Source organism: Balaenoptera ricei, chromosome 20 (assembly GCF_028023285.1).
Source record: "Balaenoptera ricei isolate mBalRic1 chromosome 20, mBalRic1.hap2, whole genome shotgun sequence".
Lineage (NCBI taxonomy): Eukaryota > Metazoa > Chordata > Mammalia > Artiodactyla > Balaenopteridae > Balaenoptera > Balaenoptera ricei.
In genome coordinates, this window is record NC_082658.1 from 24,138,760 (window position 1) to 24,163,061 (window position 24,302).

At 45.7% G+C, this 24,302-nt stretch overlaps 2 protein-coding genes across 4 annotated transcripts in view; one reads left to right on the forward strand and one right to left on the reverse strand.

Annotated features, from left to right (window-relative positions):
• Nucleotides 1-4,333: 4,333 nt before the first annotated feature.
• Nucleotides 4,334-17,369, forward strand: ANKRD40 (ankyrin repeat domain 40). Of its 2 annotated transcripts, none has more exons than XM_059908619.1 (5): nt 4,334-4,755; nt 9,974-10,122; nt 10,467-10,952; nt 14,126-14,298; nt 14,911-17,369. In XM_059908619.1, the coding sequence occupies exons 1-5, from the start codon at nt 4,622-4,624 to the stop codon at nt 15,055-15,057; spliced, it is 1,089 nt and encodes a 362-aa protein (XP_059764602.1). In that variant the 5' UTR covers nt 4,334-4,621; the 3' UTR covers nt 15,058-17,369. The 2 variants fall into 2 exon arrangements, with proteins under 2 accessions (XP_059764602.1, XP_059764601.1); XM_059908618.1 differs by having other exon boundaries at nt 4,336-4,755; nt 14,126-14,307.
• Nucleotides 17,370-19,510: 2,141 nt separating this feature from the next.
• ABCC3 (ATP binding cassette subfamily C member 3) overlaps nt 19,511-24,302 on the reverse strand; it is a 42,746-nt gene continuing 37,954 nt past the window's right edge. For both annotated transcript variants that reach the window (XM_059908616.1, XM_059908615.1), the window contains exons 30-31: nt 22,743-22,937; nt 19,511-20,123 (exon numbers count right to left, since the gene is read on the reverse strand). In XM_059908616.1, coding sequence (XP_059764599.1) covers nt 20,015-20,123; nt 22,743-22,937 — 304 coding nt within the window. In that variant the 3' untranslated portion in view covers nt 19,511-20,014. The remainder of the gene's footprint in view (nt 20,124-22,742; nt 22,938-24,302) is intronic.

Here is a 24,302-nt window from a genome sequence, read left to right on the forward strand (position 1 = left end):
TCCACAACAAGAGAAGCCACCGCAATGAGAAGCCCACGCACCGCAACAAAGAGTAGCCCCTGCTCGCCTCAACCAGAGAAAAGCCCGCATTCAGCAACGAAGACCCAACACAGCCAAAAATAAAATTAAGAAAAAAAAAAGTAATGTTTTTGAAATTCTTACCTAATAAACTAGGATATTCATGTCTAAAAAGTGTTTTTTAATTTGTCTGTTAAAACTAGCTGTCTACAGATTGTTTCATGAATGCGTTGTCAAATTATGAAAGCTAAAGTGCAATAATGTTTAAATACTATAAGTGATGGTATATCTTGTTTCTAATAAGAAAAATACTTTTGTCTTTGCTTTATCCTTTTAGGAAGTTTATACGTCAGTGTTTAAAATACTGTTTTGTACAATAGGTGTAAAATACATTCTGTAGAAGAGGAGTGCAGAAACTAGCCATGCACATGTTGGTGCGTGTGATGAAACCTACAGCTTTACTGGAGTGATGCAGTGCTCTGCTGGGTTACTCTCCAGTGGCTGTTTTATGGAGTTTGGCAAGGATAGACTTTTTTTTTTTTAATTAATTAATTTATTTATTTTGGGCTGCATTGGGTCTTCGTTGCTGCGCGTGGGCTTTCTCTAGTTGCCGCGAGCGGGGGCTACTCTTTGGTGCAGTGCGTGGGCTTCTCATTGCAGTGGCTTCTCTTGTTGCAGAGCACGGGCTCTAGCTGCGCGGGCTTCAGTAGTTGTGGCATGCCAGCTCTAGAGTGCAGGCTCAGTAGCTGTGGCACACAGGCTTAGTTGCTCGGCAGCATGTGGGATCTTCCTGGACCAGGGCTCAAACCTGTGTCCCCTGCATTGGCATGCAGATTCTTAACCACTGTGCCACCAGGAAAGCCCAAGGACAAATTTTTAAAATTGGATTTTGCTTGGAAATGTGAAGGATGTCCTAATCCTCTGTCATGATCATATGCAGAAAAGTAATGAAAGTTGACTAGGGCCTACATTTTTAGATTTAATCTAATATTCCATATCTGTGACTGCTGCTTCCGAAAGGAGAAAAGTTTAAAAGAATGCCACCATTTTTAAGAGAATTGAATAAACATGTTGCAAGAGGATTCTCTTACAAAAGAAACAAATCCTGGTTAATCTAAACAAAATTGCCTTGGTCTCCACAGTACCACTGAAGTTCACTTAAAAGGCAGAGGCTCCTGACTCAATCCCATGACTCCATGGGATCTGTAGAATACTGAATTTCATGCAAAATAGTAATGGTATTTATACTGGCATATACTGAAACTGATGGAAATTGAACATCAGGTAAATGAGAAGGGAATTATAAACCTTAAGGTTTGTAAGCTAGTAACACTAGGATTGGGAAATTGATGGTCATCAGATACCTTTCAAGTGTGGGAGGATAGAAAAAGTCAGCTTTGATCAAAATTGTAAATACTTTATCTGTAGTGCTAGTTTGTGACCATTTTATCTTTGGCTAAAAAATAAGGTTGTCTTTATTTAAAAGTAACATCATTGCTCAGTCTAACAAGTGTTAAAAGTCATCTTGGGTCAACCCAATTTATCCATTCCCATAAGGCTACTGAGAAAAGTCATGTAGTTGCTGTTAATACAAGTTCATGGTTTCCAATTTAACTACATTATTTTTTTCATTCCTGCTCAAACTACCCTCAAAATCCTTACCTTTCTACAAACTTCCAAGTCACCAATTATGCCTTCTTTAATATTCAGCATACCACCACATCTGTTTGCTTCCCATCTTCCAGTAGTCCAGGCTTTGTTTACCTGGGTGAATTTGAGTGTGTAGGAAATATGGAAGAGTAATTGCCCCAATTCTTTCCAATTCTGGTTTTGCTGACTTAATAGGTAGTTTAATTTTGAAATCGAATTGCTGGTTTCCTTGAACCAGTTTTTCTCCTATGCTCTTCAGGTCTTTTAAAAGGCTCACTTAGGGAATTCCCTGGTGCTCCAGTGGTTAGAGCTCTGCACTTCTACTGTGGGGGGCGGGGAGTGGGGGATGGCGGGGAGTGGGGGATGGCGGGGAGGCAGGCAGAGTTCAATCCCTGGTCAGGCAACTAAGATCTTGCAAGCTGGGTCTTGAGGCAAATCAATCAATCAATCAATCAATCACTCACTTAAATGATTTCCATAAAATAGGTAACAGGCTCACAAAACCTCTTGAGACCTGAATTCCTTTCCACTCAAAAAACAAACAAACAACAACAACAACAAAAGTTAAACCATACATTTTGTGTGTAAAGGTTGTTCAACTAAAGGAATAAATGTCTGTTAATTTTCTTTTTCTTTTTTCGGCTGCGCCACTCAGCTCGTGGGATCTTAGTTCCCTGACCAGGGATCAAACCCGGGGCCCAACTGGCAGTGAAGGTGCCAAGTCCTAACCACTGGACCACCAGGGAATTCCCTAAATTTTTAAAAATAAAAAATAAATAAGGGACTTCCCTGGTGGTCCAGTGCGTAAGACTCCACAATCCCAATGCAGGGGGCCCGGGTTCGCTCCCTGGTCGGGGAACTAGATCCCACATGCATGCCGCAACTAAGAGTTCGCATGCCACAACTAAAGATCCCGCATGCTGCAATGAAGATTCCGTGTGCCGCAACTAAGATCCAGCGCAGCCAAATAAGTAAAAAAAATTTTTTAAATAAATTTATTTATTTTTGGCTGCATTGGGTCTTCGTTGCTGTGTGCAGGCTTTCTCTAGTTGCGGCGAGCGGGGGCTACTCTTCGTTGCGGTACACGGGCTTCTCACTGAGGTGGCTTCTCTTGTCACGGAGCACGGGCTCTAGGCGCACAGGCTTCAGTAGTTGTGGCACGTGGGCTCAGTAGTTGTGGCTCGCGGGCTCTAGAGTGCAAACTCAGTAGCTGTGGCACACGGGCTTAGTTGCTCCATGGCATGTGGGATCTTCCCGGACCAGGGATCGAACCCGTGTCCCCAGCATTGGAAGGCAGATTCTTAACTGTGCCACCAGGGAAGTCCCTAAAATCCTTTTTAAGGAAGGGAAATTTGACAAATAAATCCTTACAAAGAGAACTCACAGATTTTGATCTGCAGTAACTACCAATTTTTTTGAACTGCTTTTTAAAAAAAGAGGCCACTACCTACTCCTCTGTCACACAAATTGTGCTAAAGGGCCCAATTCCAGTACTATGCATGTCAGCTTCAGATGGAGTATCATGCTGGATCTGAGAATTAAAGTTTAAATTGGGGGACAAATAAAAATGTAAGCTCAAGCAGAGTTCCAGTTCACCATAGGATCAATTTAAGTGTGCAGTCAGTTTATATTCAGTACCACCTGGTGTGCACTGTGTACTGTGTGAATGACTGTATCATAATAAACAGATTTGGGTTTTTCTTAAACAGTAGCAAGAAAAATGCTTGCTGTGCAAATCCTGGGCTGCCCCAAGGGAGGCAAATGAAAACCCCAGGCCTAAATTTGTCTCTTCCTATTTTATCTCCTCTCTGCGTTCAGACCTTTCTCTTTTTCACCCTAGGGTTATTCCTTAATCCTTCCGACCCCATCTGCAATCTTCCATCCTGTGCCACATTGAAAGATGTCTCTCGGGCGCCTGGGCTCAGCAAAACAATACTTTTCTTTTTCTCCGGCTGGTTAGTAAAGCAGTGCCAGCCCAGGCTCTGAGCCTCATTAGATTGATTAGGCAAAGAAGTCAGGCAGAATGCTGTTTATACTTTGCACCGTTCCTCTCCCCAGCTCCTGATATCAGAGACCCGGATAACTCCAAAGCCTCTTTGGTGTTCTCTTCTTTCTTTTTTCCTTACATGGCCTTCACGGAGAGTAATTAATTAAGATTTAAAAGCAGTAATAAATCACATTTTATAGACTCTGAGCACAATATAAATATTTTTCCTGAAAGCCAATTTAGAAGAAATCTCTAAAATGAGATGAAAAACAACAGCAATTGAAATAAATAATCGAACCGAATAGTCCCAAGCACTGTCAAAAGAAGAACCGTGTACTCTATCTCTGCAATAATAGGCATATATTAGGATCGTTTTCAGCCCATTTCCCCATCCTCCTGGGCAAGAGTTGGTTCAGATAAGGAAAAAGAGCCAAACAAACCGGGGTGGGGGTGGGGTGGGGAACACTAATTATTTTTGATGCCTGGTAAACAGCCTGCGCCAGGGGATAAGGCTTATCTGGCTCTCAAATACCCGTTCTTCCCTTTCCTTGTGTCTGTCCTCGTCCCTGGAAGCTGCGGGGTAGGGAGTTCTAAAAATAGTCGGTGAATCACGGCAGATAATATTGTGCAGTTGTTACATAAACAGCCAGCCCGCGCGGGCGCCGAGGGTAGGAACGGAAAATATCTGGGTCAGGGTTGTCACTCCGAATAGGTTCCCCCGGAGCCGGCCTGCGGGAGGCGCGGCCGGGAGTAGGCCTGGGCCCACGGGCCGGGAGCAGCAGGGGAGTGGCGGGCGGCCCTCGGCGGGGTAGCAGAGGCAGCTGGCCGGGCGCGGGCGGCGGCGCGAGCTGGGCGGACGTGCTCCGCGCGGTCTCCCCATGGCGGGGAGCGGGCCGCGGCGGCGGCGGCGCTGACCGGCCGGGACTGGGCGGGCGGGCCCGGGCGGGGGCCTGGGGCTGAGGGAAGATGAGCGCTCTCCTGGAGCAGAAGGAGCAGCAGGAGAGGCTGCGGGAGGCCGCGGCCTTGGGGGACATTCGGGAGGTGCAGAAACTGGTGGAGAGCGGGGTGGATGTGAACTCCCAAAATGAGGTCAACGGCTGGTAAGTGGGGAGCGGGGGAGGCCTAAGGGCAGAGCATCCGGCCCGGGCGCGAGCTCGGCCTAGCGCTGTCCCCGACGCCCTCTAAGGCGTGGCCCGGCGCCCCGGGTCAACGAGGCTGTGCGCTCTGGAGGCCAGACCTGGCCCCCTCTGCCTCGGGTAGTCAGCGGAGCGTCGTGTCCAAATCCCGGCCCACGTGGTCCTGCCCCGGCAGCGCCCACCCGAACCCTGGCGCCCGCCGTTCCCCCCACCCCACCCCTAACGTGGCCGGAACCATGCTGGCTACGACTCTCACCCTAATTTGGAGCTCACCCCAGTTCGAGTCTGGAATTACTATGAAGAATACGTCTGTGCAGAGCAAAAAGCATAAGCAACTGAGCAAATGTGGATCTTATAAACTAGCACGATTTCTTTTCCCAAGACTAGGAAAAAAAAAATCACTTGCATCCCTATTCTGCTTCTCTGTTGTCTCACTGCAGCAGTGATTTGCTACTACCTACAGCTGCCTGTTGCAGGAAGACCCATTCATTTATCCTATAGTGTTTGCTTTGTTTTCTTACAACAGTTTCAAATATGGGACTTCAGATGCCTGCATGCAGTTGAGTCCTTTCCAACTAAATAAGGAATCTCATTTTAAGATGTGCTGGTGGTCAAGTTTTAAGTTACTGAATGTGGTATTACTCTGCTCTCTTCACATTTAAATTTTAATTTTTTATTTGATCCAGGTTATGCTTAACCAGCCTATTTTGCTAGCTGAGAGTTAAAGTGAGTTTGCAAATGTTTTATTTTTTAAGGTGGAATCATACAGTTTGAAACTAAAAGGGACATTGGAGATGGGTTCAACTCCAGGGAATAACCTGCCCGAGGTCACACGACTATTAATATAAAAGCCAGGACCGGAGTCGCAGTTTCCTGACTTCCTCACAAATCTATCTACCAACTTACCCTAAGGAAAACAAGCTGGGTAGCTGTCCAGAAAGCCAGGAAACAGTAGAAACTGCTTTTTTGTTTTGTTTAAAAGTGTTTGCAAACTAGCTTGCTTTTCTCTGTGTGTGCCATTTCTAGTATTGCTATGTGGTTCACAAGCTGTGAATCATTGTTTTGGCACTGGGAGGCAGTGTTGTGTAGAAGAATGAGCCTGGTCTTTCCTGCAGGTTCTTCTCCATTCCTGCTTGGATATACAACCTTGCCCGAGTCACTTCATTTTCCAGTTATTTCAGAAGAGTGTTGTGAGCATTTAAGGAGATGCAGCATTATATAAGTAGCTAACATTTATTGAGCTTGCTCTATAGTGCAAACAAGCTTCCAAGTGCTTTACGTGTATTATCTCATTCACAACTACTCAGGGACATAGCTATTGTTATTCTCTCCATTTTGTAGGTGAGGATACTGAAGCCCAGAAAGATTAAGTAATTTTCCCAAGGTCACAGAGTTTACAGTAACTGATGGCGCTGGGAAACAAACCCAGCATCTGCCTCCAAACCATACTTCCTCTTTTTTTTTTTTGGCCGCACCCAACGGCATGTGGGATCTTAGTTCCCCAACCAGGGATCGAACCCGCACCCCCTGCAGTGGAAATATGGAGCCTTAACCACCGGACCACCAGGGAAGCCCCCAAACCATACTTTCTTAACCACATAGTAGGTGCTCAGTGAATGTAAGTTGGTTGAACTATGAAGAGGCTTTCATAGATTTAATTGGGGGAAGATGTCTAATAGGACTTCAAATTCAGCATGTCCAGGGTTGAGTTCCTGGTCTCCCTCATACCCCTAATTGTCCCCAGCCTGCTCCTGAGTCCTCGTCTCAGCATCTGAGGTGCACAGGCCAGAATCTTTGGTGCCCTCCTTGCCTCTGTCTTTCCCTCACACCCCACATCCAGTCAAGCTGCTAATCCTGCCAGCTCCACTGGCAGCGGTGTAGTTAGAATCTGACCATTTCTCACTAGCTCTACCACTACACCTCTGGTGCAAAGCCACCATCATTCCATCACTTGGATTAATGCAGTAGCCTCCTAACTAGTCCTTCTACCCTACATCTTTTCTCAGCACAGCAGCCAGAGGGATCCTGACTTAAAACATAAGTCAGATAATTTCATTCTGCTCAAAACCCTTTAATGGCTCCCATCTCACATTGAGTAAAAGCCCACAGGGTCCTACAGTTTCGACTCCTTGTCCCTGCATCCTCTGTCTTTACCTCTAAGCCTCACCTCCGGCTTTACCCCCTTGCCCCCTTCATTCTGCTCTCCTGGCCTCCTTGCTTTTCCTGAAAACACCAGGCACAATGTTGATTTAAGGCCTTTGTGTTTTCTCTTCCCGTCATTTAAAATGCTTTTGTTCCCTCACCTCCTTCAGGTCTTAGCTTAGATGTCACCTTAGTGAGTCTTTCCTTGACCCTCAATTTAAAATTGAGCCATGCCCCTTCCCTGTCTCTGGCATTTCCTAATCCCTTTACTTTCTTTATTGTCCTTATAATACAATCTCTGTGTACCATAGTGTTTTGCTTATTTGCTGACTGCCTCAGTTTTCTCATCTGTAAAGTGGGAGAATGTTGATAATAGTACGTAACTCATGGGTTGTTTAGAGGATTAAATGAATTAATATATGTAAAGCTTTTAGAACAGTGTTCAGTATGTAAAACATTATGTCTGTGTTAACTATTTTTTCTTTTTTAACTATTATTATTTTATTAAGCAGTGTGCTGGGTAATGGGATATAAAGGTTACCCTCAAAAAACATAGTCAGTAGCATAGAAAAGCAGAATGGTTACTGCTTTCAATTCTTAGCTGCTCAGTAACCACAATTTCTGCACAAATGAAATTTGTGCCTCTGGTCTGAAATACTTCCCAGCACTGAAAGGATGCCCAGTGCCTCTGGTCTGAAATACTTCCCAGCACTGATAGGCTATTCTGACTGCAAATTTAAAGCTTAAAGAGTTCAAGTTCAAAGATACAGCTCCCACATCAATTGTAATTCAAGTGTCATGCATACCCCTTTGCTTTAAGGAACAAGTATAATAGCTCATGAAGAAGTTGAAAATATTGCCTGGCTACAGTGCCTGTGAGTTCTGGCCACCCAGAGCCGCACAGGTCTGGACTATAAATGATGATCACTCAGGGTACAGGGCTGTGGGGGACGTGCTATGTTGACTTAACTCCACTTTACATGGTGATGCTTTAGCTAGTTGGTTTGTCCCCAAGTGTCTCAGATCCACTGGCAGTATATTTCTTCCTTCACTCTCAAGCTTGTCATGAACAAGTGATTTACTACTAGCAAGTGAGCACTTTACTTCCAAAAGGGAACATTTTTCTCATCATGCTCCATTCATTTTTGAGTGCTTGCTTATCATTATAATTATTCATTTTCAGACTTTCAAGACATCCACACACAAACACACTCTCAGCTGTAGTTTGCCCAGAATCAAGGATATATGGGATCCTTCTACTCCGAGTAATGCCCACCTTGTCCTTGGTTCACTCATTCAGCAAATATTAATTAAGTACCCGTATATTCAAGCAGATACTTCCTTACCTTCACACAGAGCTTATATTTTAGAAGTCCATATCAAGACTCTTACCTTATTTTCCCCAAATTGGCATTTTCTTCATCATAGAGTACCTTTTAAAGACATCTGGATAATCTAATTCTAATGAGTAATAGCTTGGAATGTCAAATATCACTCTGAAACATCAGTGGAGTTGCTCCCAGCCAGCCAGACAAGCTGGCTTTCTGTAAGTCATAAATATTAAGGTGCCCAGGGCAAATCAGCTTTTTCCTGAAACCAATTGTACTTTCTAGATAGTTATATTTCTCAGGTGGGTGACCTACTCCTCACTATTGAACATATGTTCTATTCTTTACCATATTTATATTCGTCTATAAGCTCTGAAGATATTTATCTCAGTTCAATTAGAGAGTTGGTGAATGAGGACATTTCAAAACAGAGGTGAGGGGGCTTCCCTGGTGGCGCAGTGGTTGAGAGTCTGCCTGCCAATGCAGGGGACGCGGGTTTGAGCCCTGGTCTGGGAAGATCCCACATGCCGCGGAGCAACTAGGCCCGTGAGCCACAACTACTGAGCCTGCGTGTCTGGAGCCTGTGCTCCGCAACAAGAGAGGCCGCGATAGTGAGAGGCCCGCGCACCGCGAGGAAGACTGGCCCCCGCTTGCCGCAACTAGAGAAAGCCCTCGCACAGAAACGAAGACCAACACAGCCATAAATAAATAAACAAATAAATAAAAAATTAAAAAAAAAAAACCAGGGGAGAAAAATAATTTCCTTCCATAATAACATTCAGCTTTGGCAACTGGGGATGAATTTAGTAGCTCTATTAAGTTGGAGTATTGGCTAGCATGTTAATTATATTTCTGTGCAGTGTTAAGATAATAGCTCTTTAGAGTGTGCATAATCCCTTCCTATGTGTACAATAGTAAATAATTAGTTTTACTTAAATGAGTCTAATACTTCAGAAGAGTTCTCAAAAATTTTGACTGTTGATGTACATTTTTCAAGTGCTTTAGGAATTAAAGTACGTGTGCGTGCCTTAAACACAAGGTACTGCACACGTACTTTAATTCCTAAAGCACTTGAAAAATGTAGCCTTCTGGAGAGAACTAGAGAAGTGAACTCTTAAAAATGGGAATTTGGAAATCCTTTTTGTGTGTGTGTGAAGGAGAGAAAAGGAAAGAGGAAAAGAGTAACTGAGATTCAGACAGGGATATGCTGTAGTAATAATTTTAGCGGCAAAGCAAGCTGCAGATGAGAGATGGTTAGTAGCCTGATAATATTTAATCTTCAAGTGACATTTGGTGCATATGAAGCAAGTTTCCATAGTCTCTTAAAAGGAATATGGCCATGTAAAAATATATTTTAAAGAGACTGGTACAATCTAATGAGCGACACTGAAAGAGTTAACACACAGGATATCAGTAGAGTTATCTAGCCAGCCAGGCAGCCAGCCTTCTGAAAGCCATTGAAATAAAGCTCCTAGGATAAATTAGCTTTTCCCAAGGGCCAGAAATGAAATTGAAAAATCAATTTTAAGCATATTAAATATTTCGATCATCTGCTTTCTGAAAAGAGAAGTTAAGATTACCAGCCTGATTTTCTGGTTCTGGCTGAACTCTAACACGCTTGTATATATTTATTTACTGGTGTGTAGAATTTGAAATCCCAAATCACCTCTCCACTTTTTAAATCACTCTTTTTTTTCTTTTCTTTGCCATAGGACCTGTTTACACTGGGCATGTAAACGCAATCATGGTCAAGTGGTTTCTTACTTGTTAAAATCAGGAGCTGACAAAGAGATTCTTACCACAAAGGGAGAAATGCCAGTCCAATTAACATCAAGGAGAGAAATTAGGAAGATTATGGGAGGTGAGTCTGTGTTTTGAGGCAACTTTTGATTTTGTCAACCTAATTTAAGACTTATGGTATTATTGTATATATTCTTGAGGCCAAACAGCCAGTCTGTTTCTAAAAACAAGATAGTCTTAACTGTGCCAAGATAATTATTCCATATTGTTTCTGGAAAGGTAGGCATTATAAAGTTTTGGTTTTTATCTGTAAACTTTAAGGTGATAAAAATGGTAACGCTAAACGTGCAGTAAACACTGATCAAAATATTTGTTGTATACCAAAGGACACTAGCTTTCACAAGATACTCTACTTTGTAATTTTTAAAGGGCTATGTAAGTGTTCTGTGTTTCCGTCTTTTTAAGTGGAAGATGATGATGATGACCATGACGACCTCCCCCAGCTGAAGAAGGAGTCAGAGCTGCCCTTTGTTCCGAACTATTTGGCCAACCCAGCCTTCCCTTTCATCTATACCCCTGGGTCGGAGGATTCAGCCCAGCTGCAGAATGGGGGCCCCTCCACACCTCCTGCATCACCCCCTGCAGATGGCTCGCCTCCATTGCTGCCCCCTGGGGAACCTCCCCTGCTTGGGGCCTTTCCACGGGACCACACCTCTTTGGCACTGGTTCAGAATGGGGATGTGTCTGCCCCACCTGCCATACTCAGAACACCAGAAAGCACAAAACCGGGTCCTGTTTGTCAGCCACCGGTGAGTCAGAGTCGCTCCCTGTTCTCTTCTGTCCCGTCCAAGCCACCAATGTCTCTGGAGCCTCAAAATGGGACGTATGCAGGACCAGCGCCAGCATTCCAGCCATTTTTCTTCACCGGAGCATTTCCATTTAATATGCAAGGTAACCTCTCATCAGCAGACAGCCTCTGCAACAGGGCAGGTGGTGTCCAGAGGTCTAGTGCTTTACTTCCTGGTTTTCTGAGGAGTGGGGGTGGGATTTATTTATTTTGCGTATGATTACAAAGTTACAGGAAAGTTGCAAGACTAGTATAAGGAACTCTCTTTACTCAGATTTACAAGTTATCTTTTGCCCTTTTGCCCTGAACTACTTAAGTGTGTTTTTCCTAAGAACAAGGATAGTCTCTTACATAATCACCGTATAATGACCAGATTTAGAAAATATAACCTTGACATAATACTATTCTCTAACCCATAGTTCATATTTAAATTTTGTCAGCTGTCTCAGCAATGCCCTTTGTAGCTATCTTCACTCCCTCCACTCCGCCTCCCAGGATCAACCATTGCATTTGGCTATCATGTTGTTATAGTCTCCTTTAATCTGGAGTATTTCCTCAGCCTTTAGCTATCATTTTAGACCTCAGAGTTTTGAAGAGTCCAGACCAGTTATTTTGTAGAATATGATTTCCTTTCATTTTTTTCTCTATTTATTAGGTGGTATTCTACTATAAAGAAGGGCTTTCCCTTCTCCTCCATTTATATCAGTATGAACTCACTGATTCTTATTTTATTTATTGGGTTATGATCCATTAGTATCATTATTTTGATGTTCAAATTATGCCAGATTTATCCAGAGGGAGCCCCTTGGAGCTTGTTCTTGTGTCTCTTTGACATGTCCATCATTCTTGGAGCACTTCCTTACTTTGTGGTACAGCAAGATGTTTCAGGCTCCCTAGTATAACTTTCCCCGCCCCAGCCTTGGAATCAGCTGTTTCTCCAAGGAGCCCTGGTTCTTTCTGGTGGAGAACGGTATTCAGAAGCCAGAATGTGAACACTGGGTGTGCTCGCTGCTGCTAGCATCGTTTCTTCTAGGCTCACTCAGAAAAGAAAGAAAAAAGCAAGCAAACAATAAAGAGCAATTGAATGATAAAAGGAAAGATTCACCAGGAAGATATAAACTAAACATGTATGTACCTAGTAACATAACTTCAGAGCATTCTAAGTTCTTATTTAATTGTTACAACAAACTCATAAACTGGGTATTATTATTTACATTTAATTTAATTTATTTATTTATTTTGGCCTCCCTGCACAACTTGCAGAATCTTAGTTCCCCAACCAGGGATTGAACCTGGGCCCTGGCAGTGAAAATGATGAGTCCTAACCACTGGACTGCCAGGGAATTCCCATTATGTACATTTTATTTATTTATTTTTTAAGATTTTTCTTCTTGGCTGCCCCGCGCAGCATGTGGGATCTTAGTTCCCCGACCAGGGATTGAACCTGTGCCCCTTGCATTGGAAGCATGGAGTCTTAAGCACTGGACCGCCAGGGAAGTCCCTATGTACATTTTAGAAGTGGAGAAACTTAAATGCAAAGAGATAGGTAATTTACCCAGTATCACATATCTAGTACATGATAGAGCGGGGTTATACCCATTTGTACCACAGTCATTCAAGGTTCAAAAGGTCACAAAAAGTAGAGTTGAAAGCAGCTCCCACAATTTATGACAAAAGCAACAAACTCTCCATTGATATTTTAGATCAGCGATCCCCAACCTTTTTGGCACCAGGGACTGGTTTTGTGGAAGACAGTTTTTTCTACAGACTGGTGCGGGGAGGGGGAGAATGGTTCAGGTGGTAGTTCGAGCAATGGGGAGCCCCAGACAAGCTTCGCTGGCTTGCTGCTCACCTCCTGCTGTGCAGCCCCGTTCCTACTGGTCCGCGGCTGGGGGTTGGGGACCCCTGTTTTAGATGAAAAGTAGAAAATGAACATATGCTTCCTGGATATCAAGCTGCACGCTGACCTGAGAGGTGTAGTGAAGTTAAAAAAAAGAAAAAATAGGTAAGCAAACACAAATATATGTACTTTTTTCTGTATTTCTATATCTATTTAATCTAGATCTTTTAAAAAATATTAAAAACTGTAAATTAATCCTAACACCTCCAATTCCAGTCTAACACCACAGGGTATAGCCTAGTCTTACCTTTCTTTTTCCATATCAGTAACTCCCTCACTTTCTGTTTTTGAGGACCTGTTACTATTGTTGTTGATAACAGTGGCCCATGGGTGGCATGAGGGATTCATATATAATGAGCAAAGCAGAACCACCAAATGCACATGGGTGTATGGCTTGGGCCATCATGGCAGCCAGGCTCAGAATTTAGGAGCAGACTGCTTAGATCCCAGAGCCACGAATAATGGTATTTGTTTACTCTCAAAGCCAAGGTTCCTCCCTTATTAAGGTATACTGAATTCAAATCATAGTCAGACTTTAATTTTTATTAGTAGCTTATCTTTTTGCTCTTGTACTGTCTTTATTGCAAGGATTTTCATATCTCATAAATATCTTTAGATCCACAATGTTAAATCTTTTTTTTGTTTAATTATTTATTTATTTATTTATTTATTTATTTTTGGCTGTGTTGGGTCTTCGTTTCTGTGCTAGGGCTTTCTCTAGTTGCGGCGAGCGGGGGCCACTCTTCATCACGGTGTGCGGGCCTCTCACTGTCGCGGCCTCTCTTGTTGCGGAGCACAAGCTCCAGACGCGCAGGCTCAGTAGTTGTGGCTCACAGGCTTAGTTGCTCCGTGGCATGTGGGATCTTCCCAGACCAGGGCTCGAACCCGTGTCCCTTGCATTGGCAGGCAGATTCTCAACCACTGCGCTACCAGGGAAGCCCCACAATTGTTAAATCTTTATAGAGTAATTCTTGTACCATTATCTTTCCCGTGCCTTCTTTTCACCTCGCTTCCCCTTACCCTGCTTATGTGTAGTTTGATACCCAACACATTCTCAAGCCTTTACCTGCTTAGCTCCAGCGGCAGAAGTAAATTGTCCTTCTGTACAGCTGGGATGGTTGTCTGCCGTCTCCCCCTGCCGCCCCTTTACTTTGTGAACCACAGTCTTAGATATAGGGAGGACAATGCAACTGCACCAGCAGAGCCAGAACTGGGCCTGAGCAAACCATGCTGATTGTGCTTAGTTTTCTCATTGGGTGGCACAGGCCTTCAGCACAGGGCATGATTAAGGGTAACCATCTTCTGGAAAAGATCTTAAATTACATCTGGTTACTATGCCAGAATCATTCATTAACATTTCTCCCACCTTTTCCCTAGAGCTGGTACTCAAGGTGAGGATTCAGAACCCATCTCTTCGAGAAAATGATTTCATTGAAATTGAACTGGACCGACAGGAGCTCACCTACCAAGAATTGCTCAGAGTGAGTTGCTGTGAGCTGGGTGTTAATCCTGATCAAGTGGAGAAGATCAGAAAGTTACCCAATACTCTGGTAAGAAAGGTAAGAAAGGTCCGTTAAGTGGTTGCTTTTTCCATTTGGAAAATACCCAGCTTCCTCCTTGGGTATATGAGTCATAGTTGAAGAAATGAGAAGAGAATAGAAAAAGAGCAAAGGGTGTTTTTCCATTGAGCTTTCTTTCCTCTACTGGGCCTATAGAGACATTGGCATTTCTGAAAGTGGTAGGATACCAGAGAGAATGTTCTGAATTACCATTCACAGGTACCTATTTTTGGTTGTTTCTCTTTAGTGATCTGTAAGGATTACCTTAGTGCACTCTCAGATGTGCCTTGTGTTTTATAACATAAGAACCAGGCTAAATTATAGTGCAAATCTACGTAGATACATGTGTGGTCCTCCCAACATCTCTGGTTCCCTGAATGTCAGGCTTCTGGCTTCTCGGGGCCCCTGAGGAAAACATCCCTGCACTGCCTCTCCCTTCGAGGTGTGCTTATCTTGTAGCAACTGCTGTTAAGGCCTTCTACCACTCCAACCCAGTTCACGCTCCTGGGGAATTTCCTGCACTATCACTGGTATCAACACAGCACACCAAACACATAGAGACAAGCGGCTCCTCTTAATCTGTTTAACCTATTTTTGTTTTAGGACAAAGATGTTGCTCGACTCCAAGATTTCCAAGAGCTGGAACTGGTTCTAATGATAAGTGAAAATAATTTTCTGTTCAGAAATGCTGCATCCACACTGACTGAAAGGCCTTGCTACAACAGGAGGGCTTCAAAACTGACTTACTAATGCAGCAGGGACTTTTATCACTGAGTACTGTGACAGTGTGCATTACCTCTGGGCCAAGGACAAGCCATTGATCTAAATGCCTTGGATGCCCCAGAGGGCCCCTGGTGCCACTGCATCAGATACACTAACATCGTTCTGCCAAGGTAGGAAGCCCCTGACCCCGAGCAGCGGTGCCACTCTTCCGAGCCTCTTGGTGCACAATAAACCTATTGCTTGAAGCTGTGAACAGCTGAGAAGTGGCCTGGAGAGGCAGAAGCCGACGGGTCTATATCCAATGTGTTTTTTGTGCAGAATGTAAGAGAGTTGTCTAACAGAAGCTGAGAGAGAGCAGAGCCTATTTCTAGCTAGTCCTGTTGACAGTGCACCCGAAGGGCCGGGAAGCGCTTCTCTTGGTGTTGCGTGTTCACGACTCTCCAGAAACGTGAACTGACTAGAGAGGAAAACTGGGGAAAGCACAGGTACTGGACATAGGAATTTTGGTGTGACTTGTGGCTGTGAGGTTTCACATAACATACTTATAAATGTTACTCAGGTTAAAATTATTTAAGAATACAGTTACCTAATTGTAAATATGCTGTTAACCAAAAGAGCTTCCCCTCCCCGACTTTTTCCGTTGTAAACACTCTTGACTGCTTCTGTCTCTAGATTGCCATTGCCTAGACAGTCATCTCTGCATTAACGCCCCTTCGTGGTCACTAGAGGGCTCTCTGACGCCTTCTAAAAGAGCAACAGCTTTTTTTTTTTTTTTTTTTTTTTGCTTTTTTTTTTTAACTGAAGCGATCCCTGTCTTCGTGTTTCTGTTTAATTGCACTGAAAGAGAAGAGCACAAACATTGCCAGTCCATGTTCTCCACTTTCATTTTCCACTACAAATGAAAAGCAATTTTCCAGACTGAATCTGTTGCTATTTTAAAGGTTATTGTGGGAAACTGAGCTAAAAGGAGTTAGCATCTTTATTTTTGTATCAAAGATAAAGATTATTTTGAAACTATTGGGATTTTTACACAGCTCTGAAATCTGTTGCTTTTGTAAACAAGTTGTTTGATCTTGGGCATCCTCCACAACCACCACCAACCTACTTAACAAAGTCAGTTGTGAGTCTACCAGGCTTTGTTCTCAAAACAAACAAATACCTGATTAAACTCTTGAGCATGGCATAAGAATTTTTCTAAAGAACGCATTTAAGGATTCTTTTCCTTCCCTTCAGTGTCATTAATGTTAAAAAGAAAAGCTACTGTCTTGTTGAAATAAACAGCTTAACTTTAGAAACAAGAATGAGCACACTTAGACAAACAGGAGAGCAGGGGTTTGAAGCCAGCTGTTGAAGAACATCCCTGCTGTCTTAAGAAGCTTTCCCCCCATAGTGCCTATAGTTTCCAAAGAAACTTAACTTCCTAACTGTGTTAATTTTATTGGAACACTACAGATTGAGAGAGAACGTGCAGAAGATGTCAGTGGAAGAGAATGTTGTGCTAAGATAATGGCCTCCTGCTGCTGCTTAAATGCTGAGCTGGGGTTGAGGTGTTTTCAAGGCCAATGTGGAGTCACTCTGTTCAGTGACTTAATTGTATTACAGCAATTAACGATGGTGAGTTACTCACCCTTGTGCCGTGTTTGCCTAACAAACAGAGTAAAGGTTATTTATTACTCACTTTCTCTGAAGTACTTTAAAGAAGAAACTTCCCTTGTGTTTCAACCAGTCAGAAGATAGTCTGTCCAGACAAACTAACCCTTTTTTTCCCTTACCTTCGAAAAAAGTTACAATTTACTGATACAGTTAAGGCTAGTTTTATCCTGGAATAAATAAATTCAGTATTAATTCATGTCTAAATCATTGGGGTTAATACTCTTCCAGCCATACAGATCAATTAGAAATTCTTGGAAGCAGTTGAAGCCCCTGGCTGGGAGGTGGCCTACAGAGGAGTAGCTCCAGGGCATTTCCGGGGCTTAGAAATGGAGGCCGGGGGAGTCTCAAGTGAGAGATGGGCCCTGCCCTGCTCTCTCTTCTCCCTTATAAAGTCCTCTGTGGTCAACTGACTCTTGCGTATGGCAGTGAATTAGACTGCACAGTTGCTGGTAGGTGAGTTTAAAGTCTTAATCTATGCATTCAGAGAAATATTTTTATATGCTTTGTGTAATTTATAACAAGGATTTTTTTTTAGCTTTGTTAACTGTGAATTCGCCCCTCCTCCTCCACTGCATATTTAAAGCATGTGCTCACACTGTGTGTAAACATTCACTGAAGATTTTTCTCTTCGTGAACTGCTGACTGTTCAAGCATAACAAGTATTATTAAAATTAAATATTAACTGACTGAACCCACATTCTTTAATTTTGGCCTCCTAAACAGCACTATACTTCTAATAATACGGGGTTCAAATTGTTGGACGGTTCCAGGGAGAAAACCCTCTGGAGGGACTGGTCCCCACCTGAGCCTCCTCCATCCTGCTTCTGTAGTGGCGTGCACGCCTGTCAGTGGCACCGGAGACAGATATTTTGTGCGGTGTCTTCCTCTCAGTTCACAGCAGTCAGCTTCATTTCCCCAGAGTAGCTGAGCCAGCTAGATGGAGGTCATCCTCTGTTAACCACATTTTTTGATTATCCTATTTACTTTACACAACTGAGCCTCTCCTTTGGGCTGTCAGCACCTGTCAGGGCCTCAATGAGCTCAGAGGCAAACTCCCAAGACAGGAGAGGAAATACAGCCTTACACCTTCAGATCTTTAGCTGAGAATGATGCCGAATGAATCTACGTTTCTGTTGGTTTGGGGCAGCTAGAGCCTCACAAGCCAGACGTCATGCCAAATCGGCCTGATAAATCAGGGAGCATAGCAGAGACCTTTTCTTAGCTCCAAGGAGAGGCAGAATAATTTGGGCATCTGTGCTTTCATACTTGCTTTATCACAAGGATGGAAGTCTTCTTCTATACACTCATAAACATCCTGGGCAGAAACAGCCTGCCAAAAAAAATGTGATTAACCTTTAACAAATAGTCCTGCAGCACAGGCTGGCCCGATGCATATAGAAAAATCAGATCAAAGGAGCCGTCTCCACACCTACTGCAAACCATTTAGGGTGGAGGAAAAAAAAAAAAGCCATCACCCACAACCAGTCACATTATACCAAGAGTAAAGTTTGAAGAAATGAGAGTCAGAGGAGACCAGAAAACTTAGTAAGGTAACAAAGAGAAGAGATCCCTTCCAAATAGAAGGCCATGTGCCAAGTAAATTCTGACCTGCAGAAAAATAAACACTTCATTGGCTTGCTCAAAAAAAGCAAATTTAATTCACCCCCTCATCTCATTTACCAGCCTGGGACTGTCAGGATAGGGGGCAGCCTCTGGCTGCTCTGTGCTCCAACATTCAACTTCAGCCAGAGTGAGGAAGATGAATGACTTGGAGATCTCACTGGTGATGGGGACCTGTCCGGAACAGACTGTTAAAGGGGCAAGGAAATAAAGCACCATGCATTTCTCATCCCCTAGAGCAGCGGTCCCCAACCTTTTTGGCACCAGGGACTGGTTTCATGGAAGACAATTTTTCTATGGAGGGGGTGGGGGGGAGCGGGCTCAGGGGATGGTTCAGGCGGTAATGCAAGCGACGGGGAGCGATGGAGAGCAGCAGATGAAGCTTTGCTCGCTTGCCCGTTGCTCACCTCCTGCCGTACGGCCCGGTGCCTAACAGGCCATGGACCGGTACCGGTCCATGGCCCGGGGGTTGGGGACCCCTGCCCTAGAGAAGCAGGCGTAGTGGTCTGAGGGATGACATAAACGTGGAGGTGTTCGGGACTTCCCTGGTGGCGCAGTGGTTAAGAATCCACCTGCCAGTGCAGGGGACACGGATTCAAGCCCTGGTCTAGGAAGTTCCCACATGCCGTGGAGCAGCTAAGCCCGTGCCCCACAACTACTGAGAACCTGCGCTCTAGAGCCCGTGAGCAGCAAATACTGAGCCCATGTGCCACAACTACTGAAGCCCGCGTGCCTAGAGCCCGTGCTCCACAACGAGAGAAGCCACCGCAGTGAGAAGCCTGCGCACTGCAACGAAGAGTAGCCCCCGCTCACCGCAACTAGAGAAAGCCTGCGTGCAGCAACGAAGACCCAACGCAGCCAAAAATAAATAAATTTTAAAAATAAAATGAACTTAAAAAAAAAATGTGGAGGTGTTCACAGCAGCTTTCCCAAGAGGCCTCGGGTCAGATTTCAGGGGCTTTATTTCTCACCTTTTTACAATATCTGCACAGCAGCGCAGGAACTACTGGCAATTATCCAGTGAATTTTGGCTGTGAAGACAATATCTCTAGCCAAAAGTTCTTGGGTCTGAAGTTTTCAGATAATTCCAGCCATGTAGATGTGTATAAAGGTTACCTCTGTCTCTCCCTCCTTCCTCCCTGCCTCCTCTAAAGGTCCTAGCCCCCAGACCTTGTGAACAGAGAAAGGCTACATTGGGGTGTGTGTATTGTTGACACGTAGCTTTATTTCATCAGTGCTCCATTTTTAATGGATCCAGGCCAGCACCCCAGAGTACCAGACTCAGTTCCTAGGGACGGCCTGACCTGGCAGTCTTCTGTTCCAGAAGGAAAAAGCTTTATTAAAATTAAAAAACAAAACTTCAGAGTAGAAAATATGAAAAATCATGGGGGTAGGGAGGTCATACCATGAAATGATGATTGAAAACAGTACAGTGTGGAAATAACACCACATTGGGAATCAGGAGACCTGGGGACTAGTCTGGGCTCTGCCTCAAATTAGCTATGACTTTGGGCATGTCATTTGCCTCTTGGGCTTCACCTCCTCACCTGGAGCATTTAGCATGGTTATCCTGCCAGGCACTTAACAGGGACAAAAACCTGACAAATGCCCCCAGCGTTTGCCATCCAGTCCATTCTGTAGACATATCTGGTGTCCTTTCCCTTTCTGATGAAAACCAGGAATGTCCAGGAAGAAATCCCAGGAATATATTCTAGGCAAGTCCAGCATCTCTGGCCATCCCGTAGAAGATGCCTCTGGCTGCAATGAGGTTGGTTGGAGAATCAAATTCAGCTATTGTCCCTTTGTCCAGGACCAGGACCCTAGCCAAAGAAAAGAAGTGGTCAGGTCTCCATCAGCCCAGATCTGGTTTCATGGTCCAACCCTGCCCTTCTGGGTACTGCTCAGGCCCCGCAGTGACATGCCGACCCTCCCACTTCAGTCAACCCACCCAACACAGCGCTCCACCACATGTGCATGCTTGCAAGGCTGGTTATTTTAGCCACTCCGTTTGCTGTCCTGGCAGATGAGGCAATTTCTGGGATCAAACACAAGGTCCGATTCATCTTTGCTAGTCGCGGCTCTGAAAACCTTCCCTAATGAGCCCTTCCCTTCGCCAGGGTCACAGGGCCTGTGTGCTTCCATCTGCTTTGTGCCAACTCAAAAAGGCACACGGCGGGAAACTGGGCTGCAGTGAGGCCTGATGCTGGAATGTGGGACTTTGGCTGCAAATCTGGCTGCTGCTGATGGGTGGATCTCCCACCGCCCACACACACACAGTCAAGCCTGGGCCTGGGATTAGAATCTCTTGCCAACTAAACACAGGGTGCACCTGGTGCAGGGCCAACAGGCTGGCTCCCAGGGTGAGGCAGGAGCAGAAAGGCTCCCCCAAGTCCCAGGAGATGCTCCTCAATAAGAGGGCCTGGACTGCACCCACTCTGTTTCCCCACCTATGGGGCTCCCAGAAACGTGTCCTGGGAAGATGTGTGTCTGTGGATATCACTGCCTAGCCACTGCCCAAATTGAAGCCCAGGAGACTGCCCCCCTCGCTTCAGTGGCTTCTCATTGCCCTTAGGGTAAGGACTGAATGTTTTCCCATGGTCCTCAAAATGCAGCAGAGTGAGGCCTGTCTCTTCCTCCCTCTCCTCTTGGTTCTACTGCCCCTTCACCCTTTCTACTCCAGCCTCATGTGCCCTCCTACCTCAGGGCCTTTGCATGTGATGCAGCCTTTTCCTGAAATTTTCAGCTCCCTCCCTACCCCATCTCCTCCCCTGCTCCCCAACTTTTACTCATCCTTTAGGGCTTGGCTGGTGCTTCCCTTCCTTTGCAGAGTAAGTGTCCTGGCTGTCCTGTGTGGATTGGCTTCCTCTGGCCTACACGTGTGGACCCCTGCTTCCTTCCTGAAGGCTCTAATTACACGTTCAATAGCGTGATTATTTGATGAATTTCTGCCTGCCCCACTCGAATGACTGAACTCCCAACCCCCAAGATCAGTTCGAGTATTCGCCCCTCAGAGCTGCTGGTGAAAACCATTTTCAGTTAGGCCTGGGAAGAGATCCTCTCGGTCCAGCCCTTTCCCTTGTCTGGACCCAGGGCCCTGGACTTCCTGCCCACCCTCCCTTCTCCCAGTGGGATCCTGGATGGGAGTGGAGGGGGGTGGTGTGGTAGGGATGGAACAGACAGTAGCATCAGGCATTCTCAGCTTGGTTCCCAAGCCCCTGGGAGCCGTGTGGGGAACTTCTGAGAGAGGGCCAAGGTCTGCCCATTGCCCTGTCCATGTATCTCCCCACCTCCCCATGCCCTGCAGGTGTTTGTTTTGTGAATGAAGCCTTGTTGATGTACTCCCACTATACTCCTTCAGAATAGATTTGTTGCAGCCTCCTGCCTCTTCCTCACTCTGAGCTCCCGTGTCTCCAAGAGAGCCAGCCTGGCAGGCCAGCACCAGCTCGCTTCCATCAGGCTTCTGAGTCACCCAGCCCCTCCCCTGTCCTCCAGCAGCACACCTTGACATTAGGCACAGTGAGCAAACAGGTCACGTTTTTTTCCTTTTGGCTGAGTGAGCTGCCTCCCCAACGAAGCCATAAGATACCAAGAGCAAGGCTCCTTCCCTAATCCTTTGAGAAGCTGGTTCTAGGGAGAAATTACAGTAAAGGACAGCACTTCCTAGGATCACCTGCACTTTTTTTTTTTAACATCTTTATTGGAGTATAATTGCTTTACAATGGTGTGTTAGTTGCTGCTGTATAACAAAGTGAATCAGCTATACATATTCATATATCCCCATATCTCCTCCCTCTTGCGTCTCCCTCCCACCCTCCCTATCCCACCCCTCCAGTCACCTGCACTTTTAACGCTTTATTTCATTGACTCCTTACAACAAGCCTGAGAGAGAGAGAGGTTCATGAAGGTTTTGTGAATTGCCCAATGTCATACAGCAGGCAGCAGCAGAGCCAGGCTTGGGACTCAGCCCTCTGCTTTCCCACAACAAAGCATCTACTCCGCGTGGGACCCGAGCATCGTGCACCTTTCCTCAGTGGCTTCCTGGTCTGTACACTTACCTCACAGGATGGGAATGAGGCTCAAATGAAGCCATGGCCATGTGGGCACTCTGGAAACAGTGCTCAGGAAGTGACGGGATTTGGCATGAAGGATCTGTTTCCCCTCACCTCATAGTATTAGGGGGTGGGGGGGGAGGTGAGCCATGCCTAAGGATCCCCAGTGTGCCCCTTCCCCAAAGCGTCCCTTGTGTCTCAGAAAGCATCACTGTGCCCCCGGTGCCCAGATAACCCACACTGTTCTGCAACCCCCCCCCCCCAAAAACCTTAGACGATCCCACGAGGCTCCCATATCCACATATCCAGATAACCTTAATCTGCCTGCCACTTCCCCACGGCCCAGGTGACCCCACCAGGTCCCTCCCTGCTTGGGTTCCGGTGCCCCACCTGGTGTAGTCCATGATGGTGTTGAGCCGATGTGCGATGGTCAGCACCGTGCAGGCCTCAAACTGGGTGTGGATGGTGGCCTGGATGAGGTCATCAGTCTCTAGGTCGATGGCGGCTGTGGCCTCGTCTAAAACCAGGATGCGACTCTTGCGAAGCAGGGCTCTGGCCAGGCACACGAGCTGCCGCTGGCCCACGCTGAAAATGGGGAAGGCAAGGTATCTCTAGCTGGGTGCCCCCAACCTGCCCCCAGGCCTCATTCCCCAAACTGTTTCTGTCTCCACTCCTTCCCAATGGCCCAGGGCTGGCTCTCTGTCTAACCTCTCCCATTTCTGCCTTAGCCCAGTACTCCTGGAACACAGAGTTGAGGTCTGGACACCACGGGGATAATGAGGGGCCTTGCGAGTAGAGCCAGTACTTAACAACATTGTGAAATCCCCAGTCTGTCTCTGGCACCCCTGGCCTCTTCTTCCTGTGCTTTCTTCCCTATCCTCACTCCTCAACTAGTGTCACCGTGTTTTTCTGCTTCAATCTATCAGTCATTTACACCTTAGTAATAACATACTTAAATGACTCCTCCTGGATATTTGCACACATCATGTTATCTTGCTGAGCCTAATATCACACAATTTAGTCATCTTCTGCCCCCATGGGGAATATAGGTCAGGGTTCCGTTGTGGGAACAAGGAAGGGACAGGGCAGAGGAGGCTATGGGGGGCTCCCCGTGTCTGGTCCCTGGGAAGGTGGGGGAGGGGTGGAACGCATACCTTCCACCTCCTGCCTTGGAAGCTAGAGCTAAGGAACAAAGAGAGGCTGTGTTCCCAACCACAGAGGCTGCAGCACCCCCCACACCCAGGGACAAATACCTCAGCCCTTCCCGCAGGGGTGAGTCACTACAGCCCGAGTGAAGGCCAGGCTCTCTCCCCGTCCTATTCCCGCAACTAATGAAGGTTTTGGCAGCAGAATGAGCCGCCAGATAGAGCTCAGGGCTGATTTATGGTGGGACTGGCACAGGATACAGGTTACACTTAAAGTGGCTACAAGCTCAATGAGGGAGGAGGGGAGTGGATTTCTGTCTCAGATCCTGGGGGATGTGGGGATGGAGGGGATGCTCTGGGGAGAGGTGCTGATGGCAAGCAAGGATAGGAGAATGGACCAAAAAACAGCTGTGGGGCACAGGGTCTGAAAGCCTAGGCTCGTCCGCCAGCCACCCCCAACATGGTTGTGTAAGTGAAATCCAAGTACTGTGCACATTCATTCTTACAGGGCTGCCTGGGGAGGCGGGGGCAACCCACGAGTGGCTATGATGCAGCTAGGAAAGTTTTGGGGCAAAAGCTCCCACTTCCCTGAGTCCTTGCCCCACCCCTTGCTAGCTGAGCAGCTTTGGGCAAATAATTTTATACTCTGGACCCTCATTTCTGGCCCACAGGACTGCAGTAAAGATTAAAGGAGACAGTAGAAGCCAAAGTGCCTTGAACACTATTAAGTGCTGAGCAAATGTACAGATTTTTGTTTTTGTTTTTTCTGGAGAGATTCCAGTCCATAGGTATGGACCGAGTAGAA

Bases quoted from the DNA above. Each gene is read 5' to 3' on its own strand.
- ANKRD40 (XM_059908618.1), top strand. From the start codon at position 4,622: ATGAGCGCTCTCCTGGAGCAGAAGGAGCAGCAGGAGAGGCTGCGGGAG. The intron at 10,953-14,125 runs GTAACCTCTCAT...CCTTTTCCCTAG, and splicing joins ATTTCCATTTAATATGCAAG to AGCTGGTACTCAAGGTGAGG. The intron at 14,308-14,910 runs GTAAGAAAGGTC...TTTTTGTTTTAG, and splicing joins CCAATACTCTGGTAAGAAAG to GACAAAGATGTTGCTCGACT.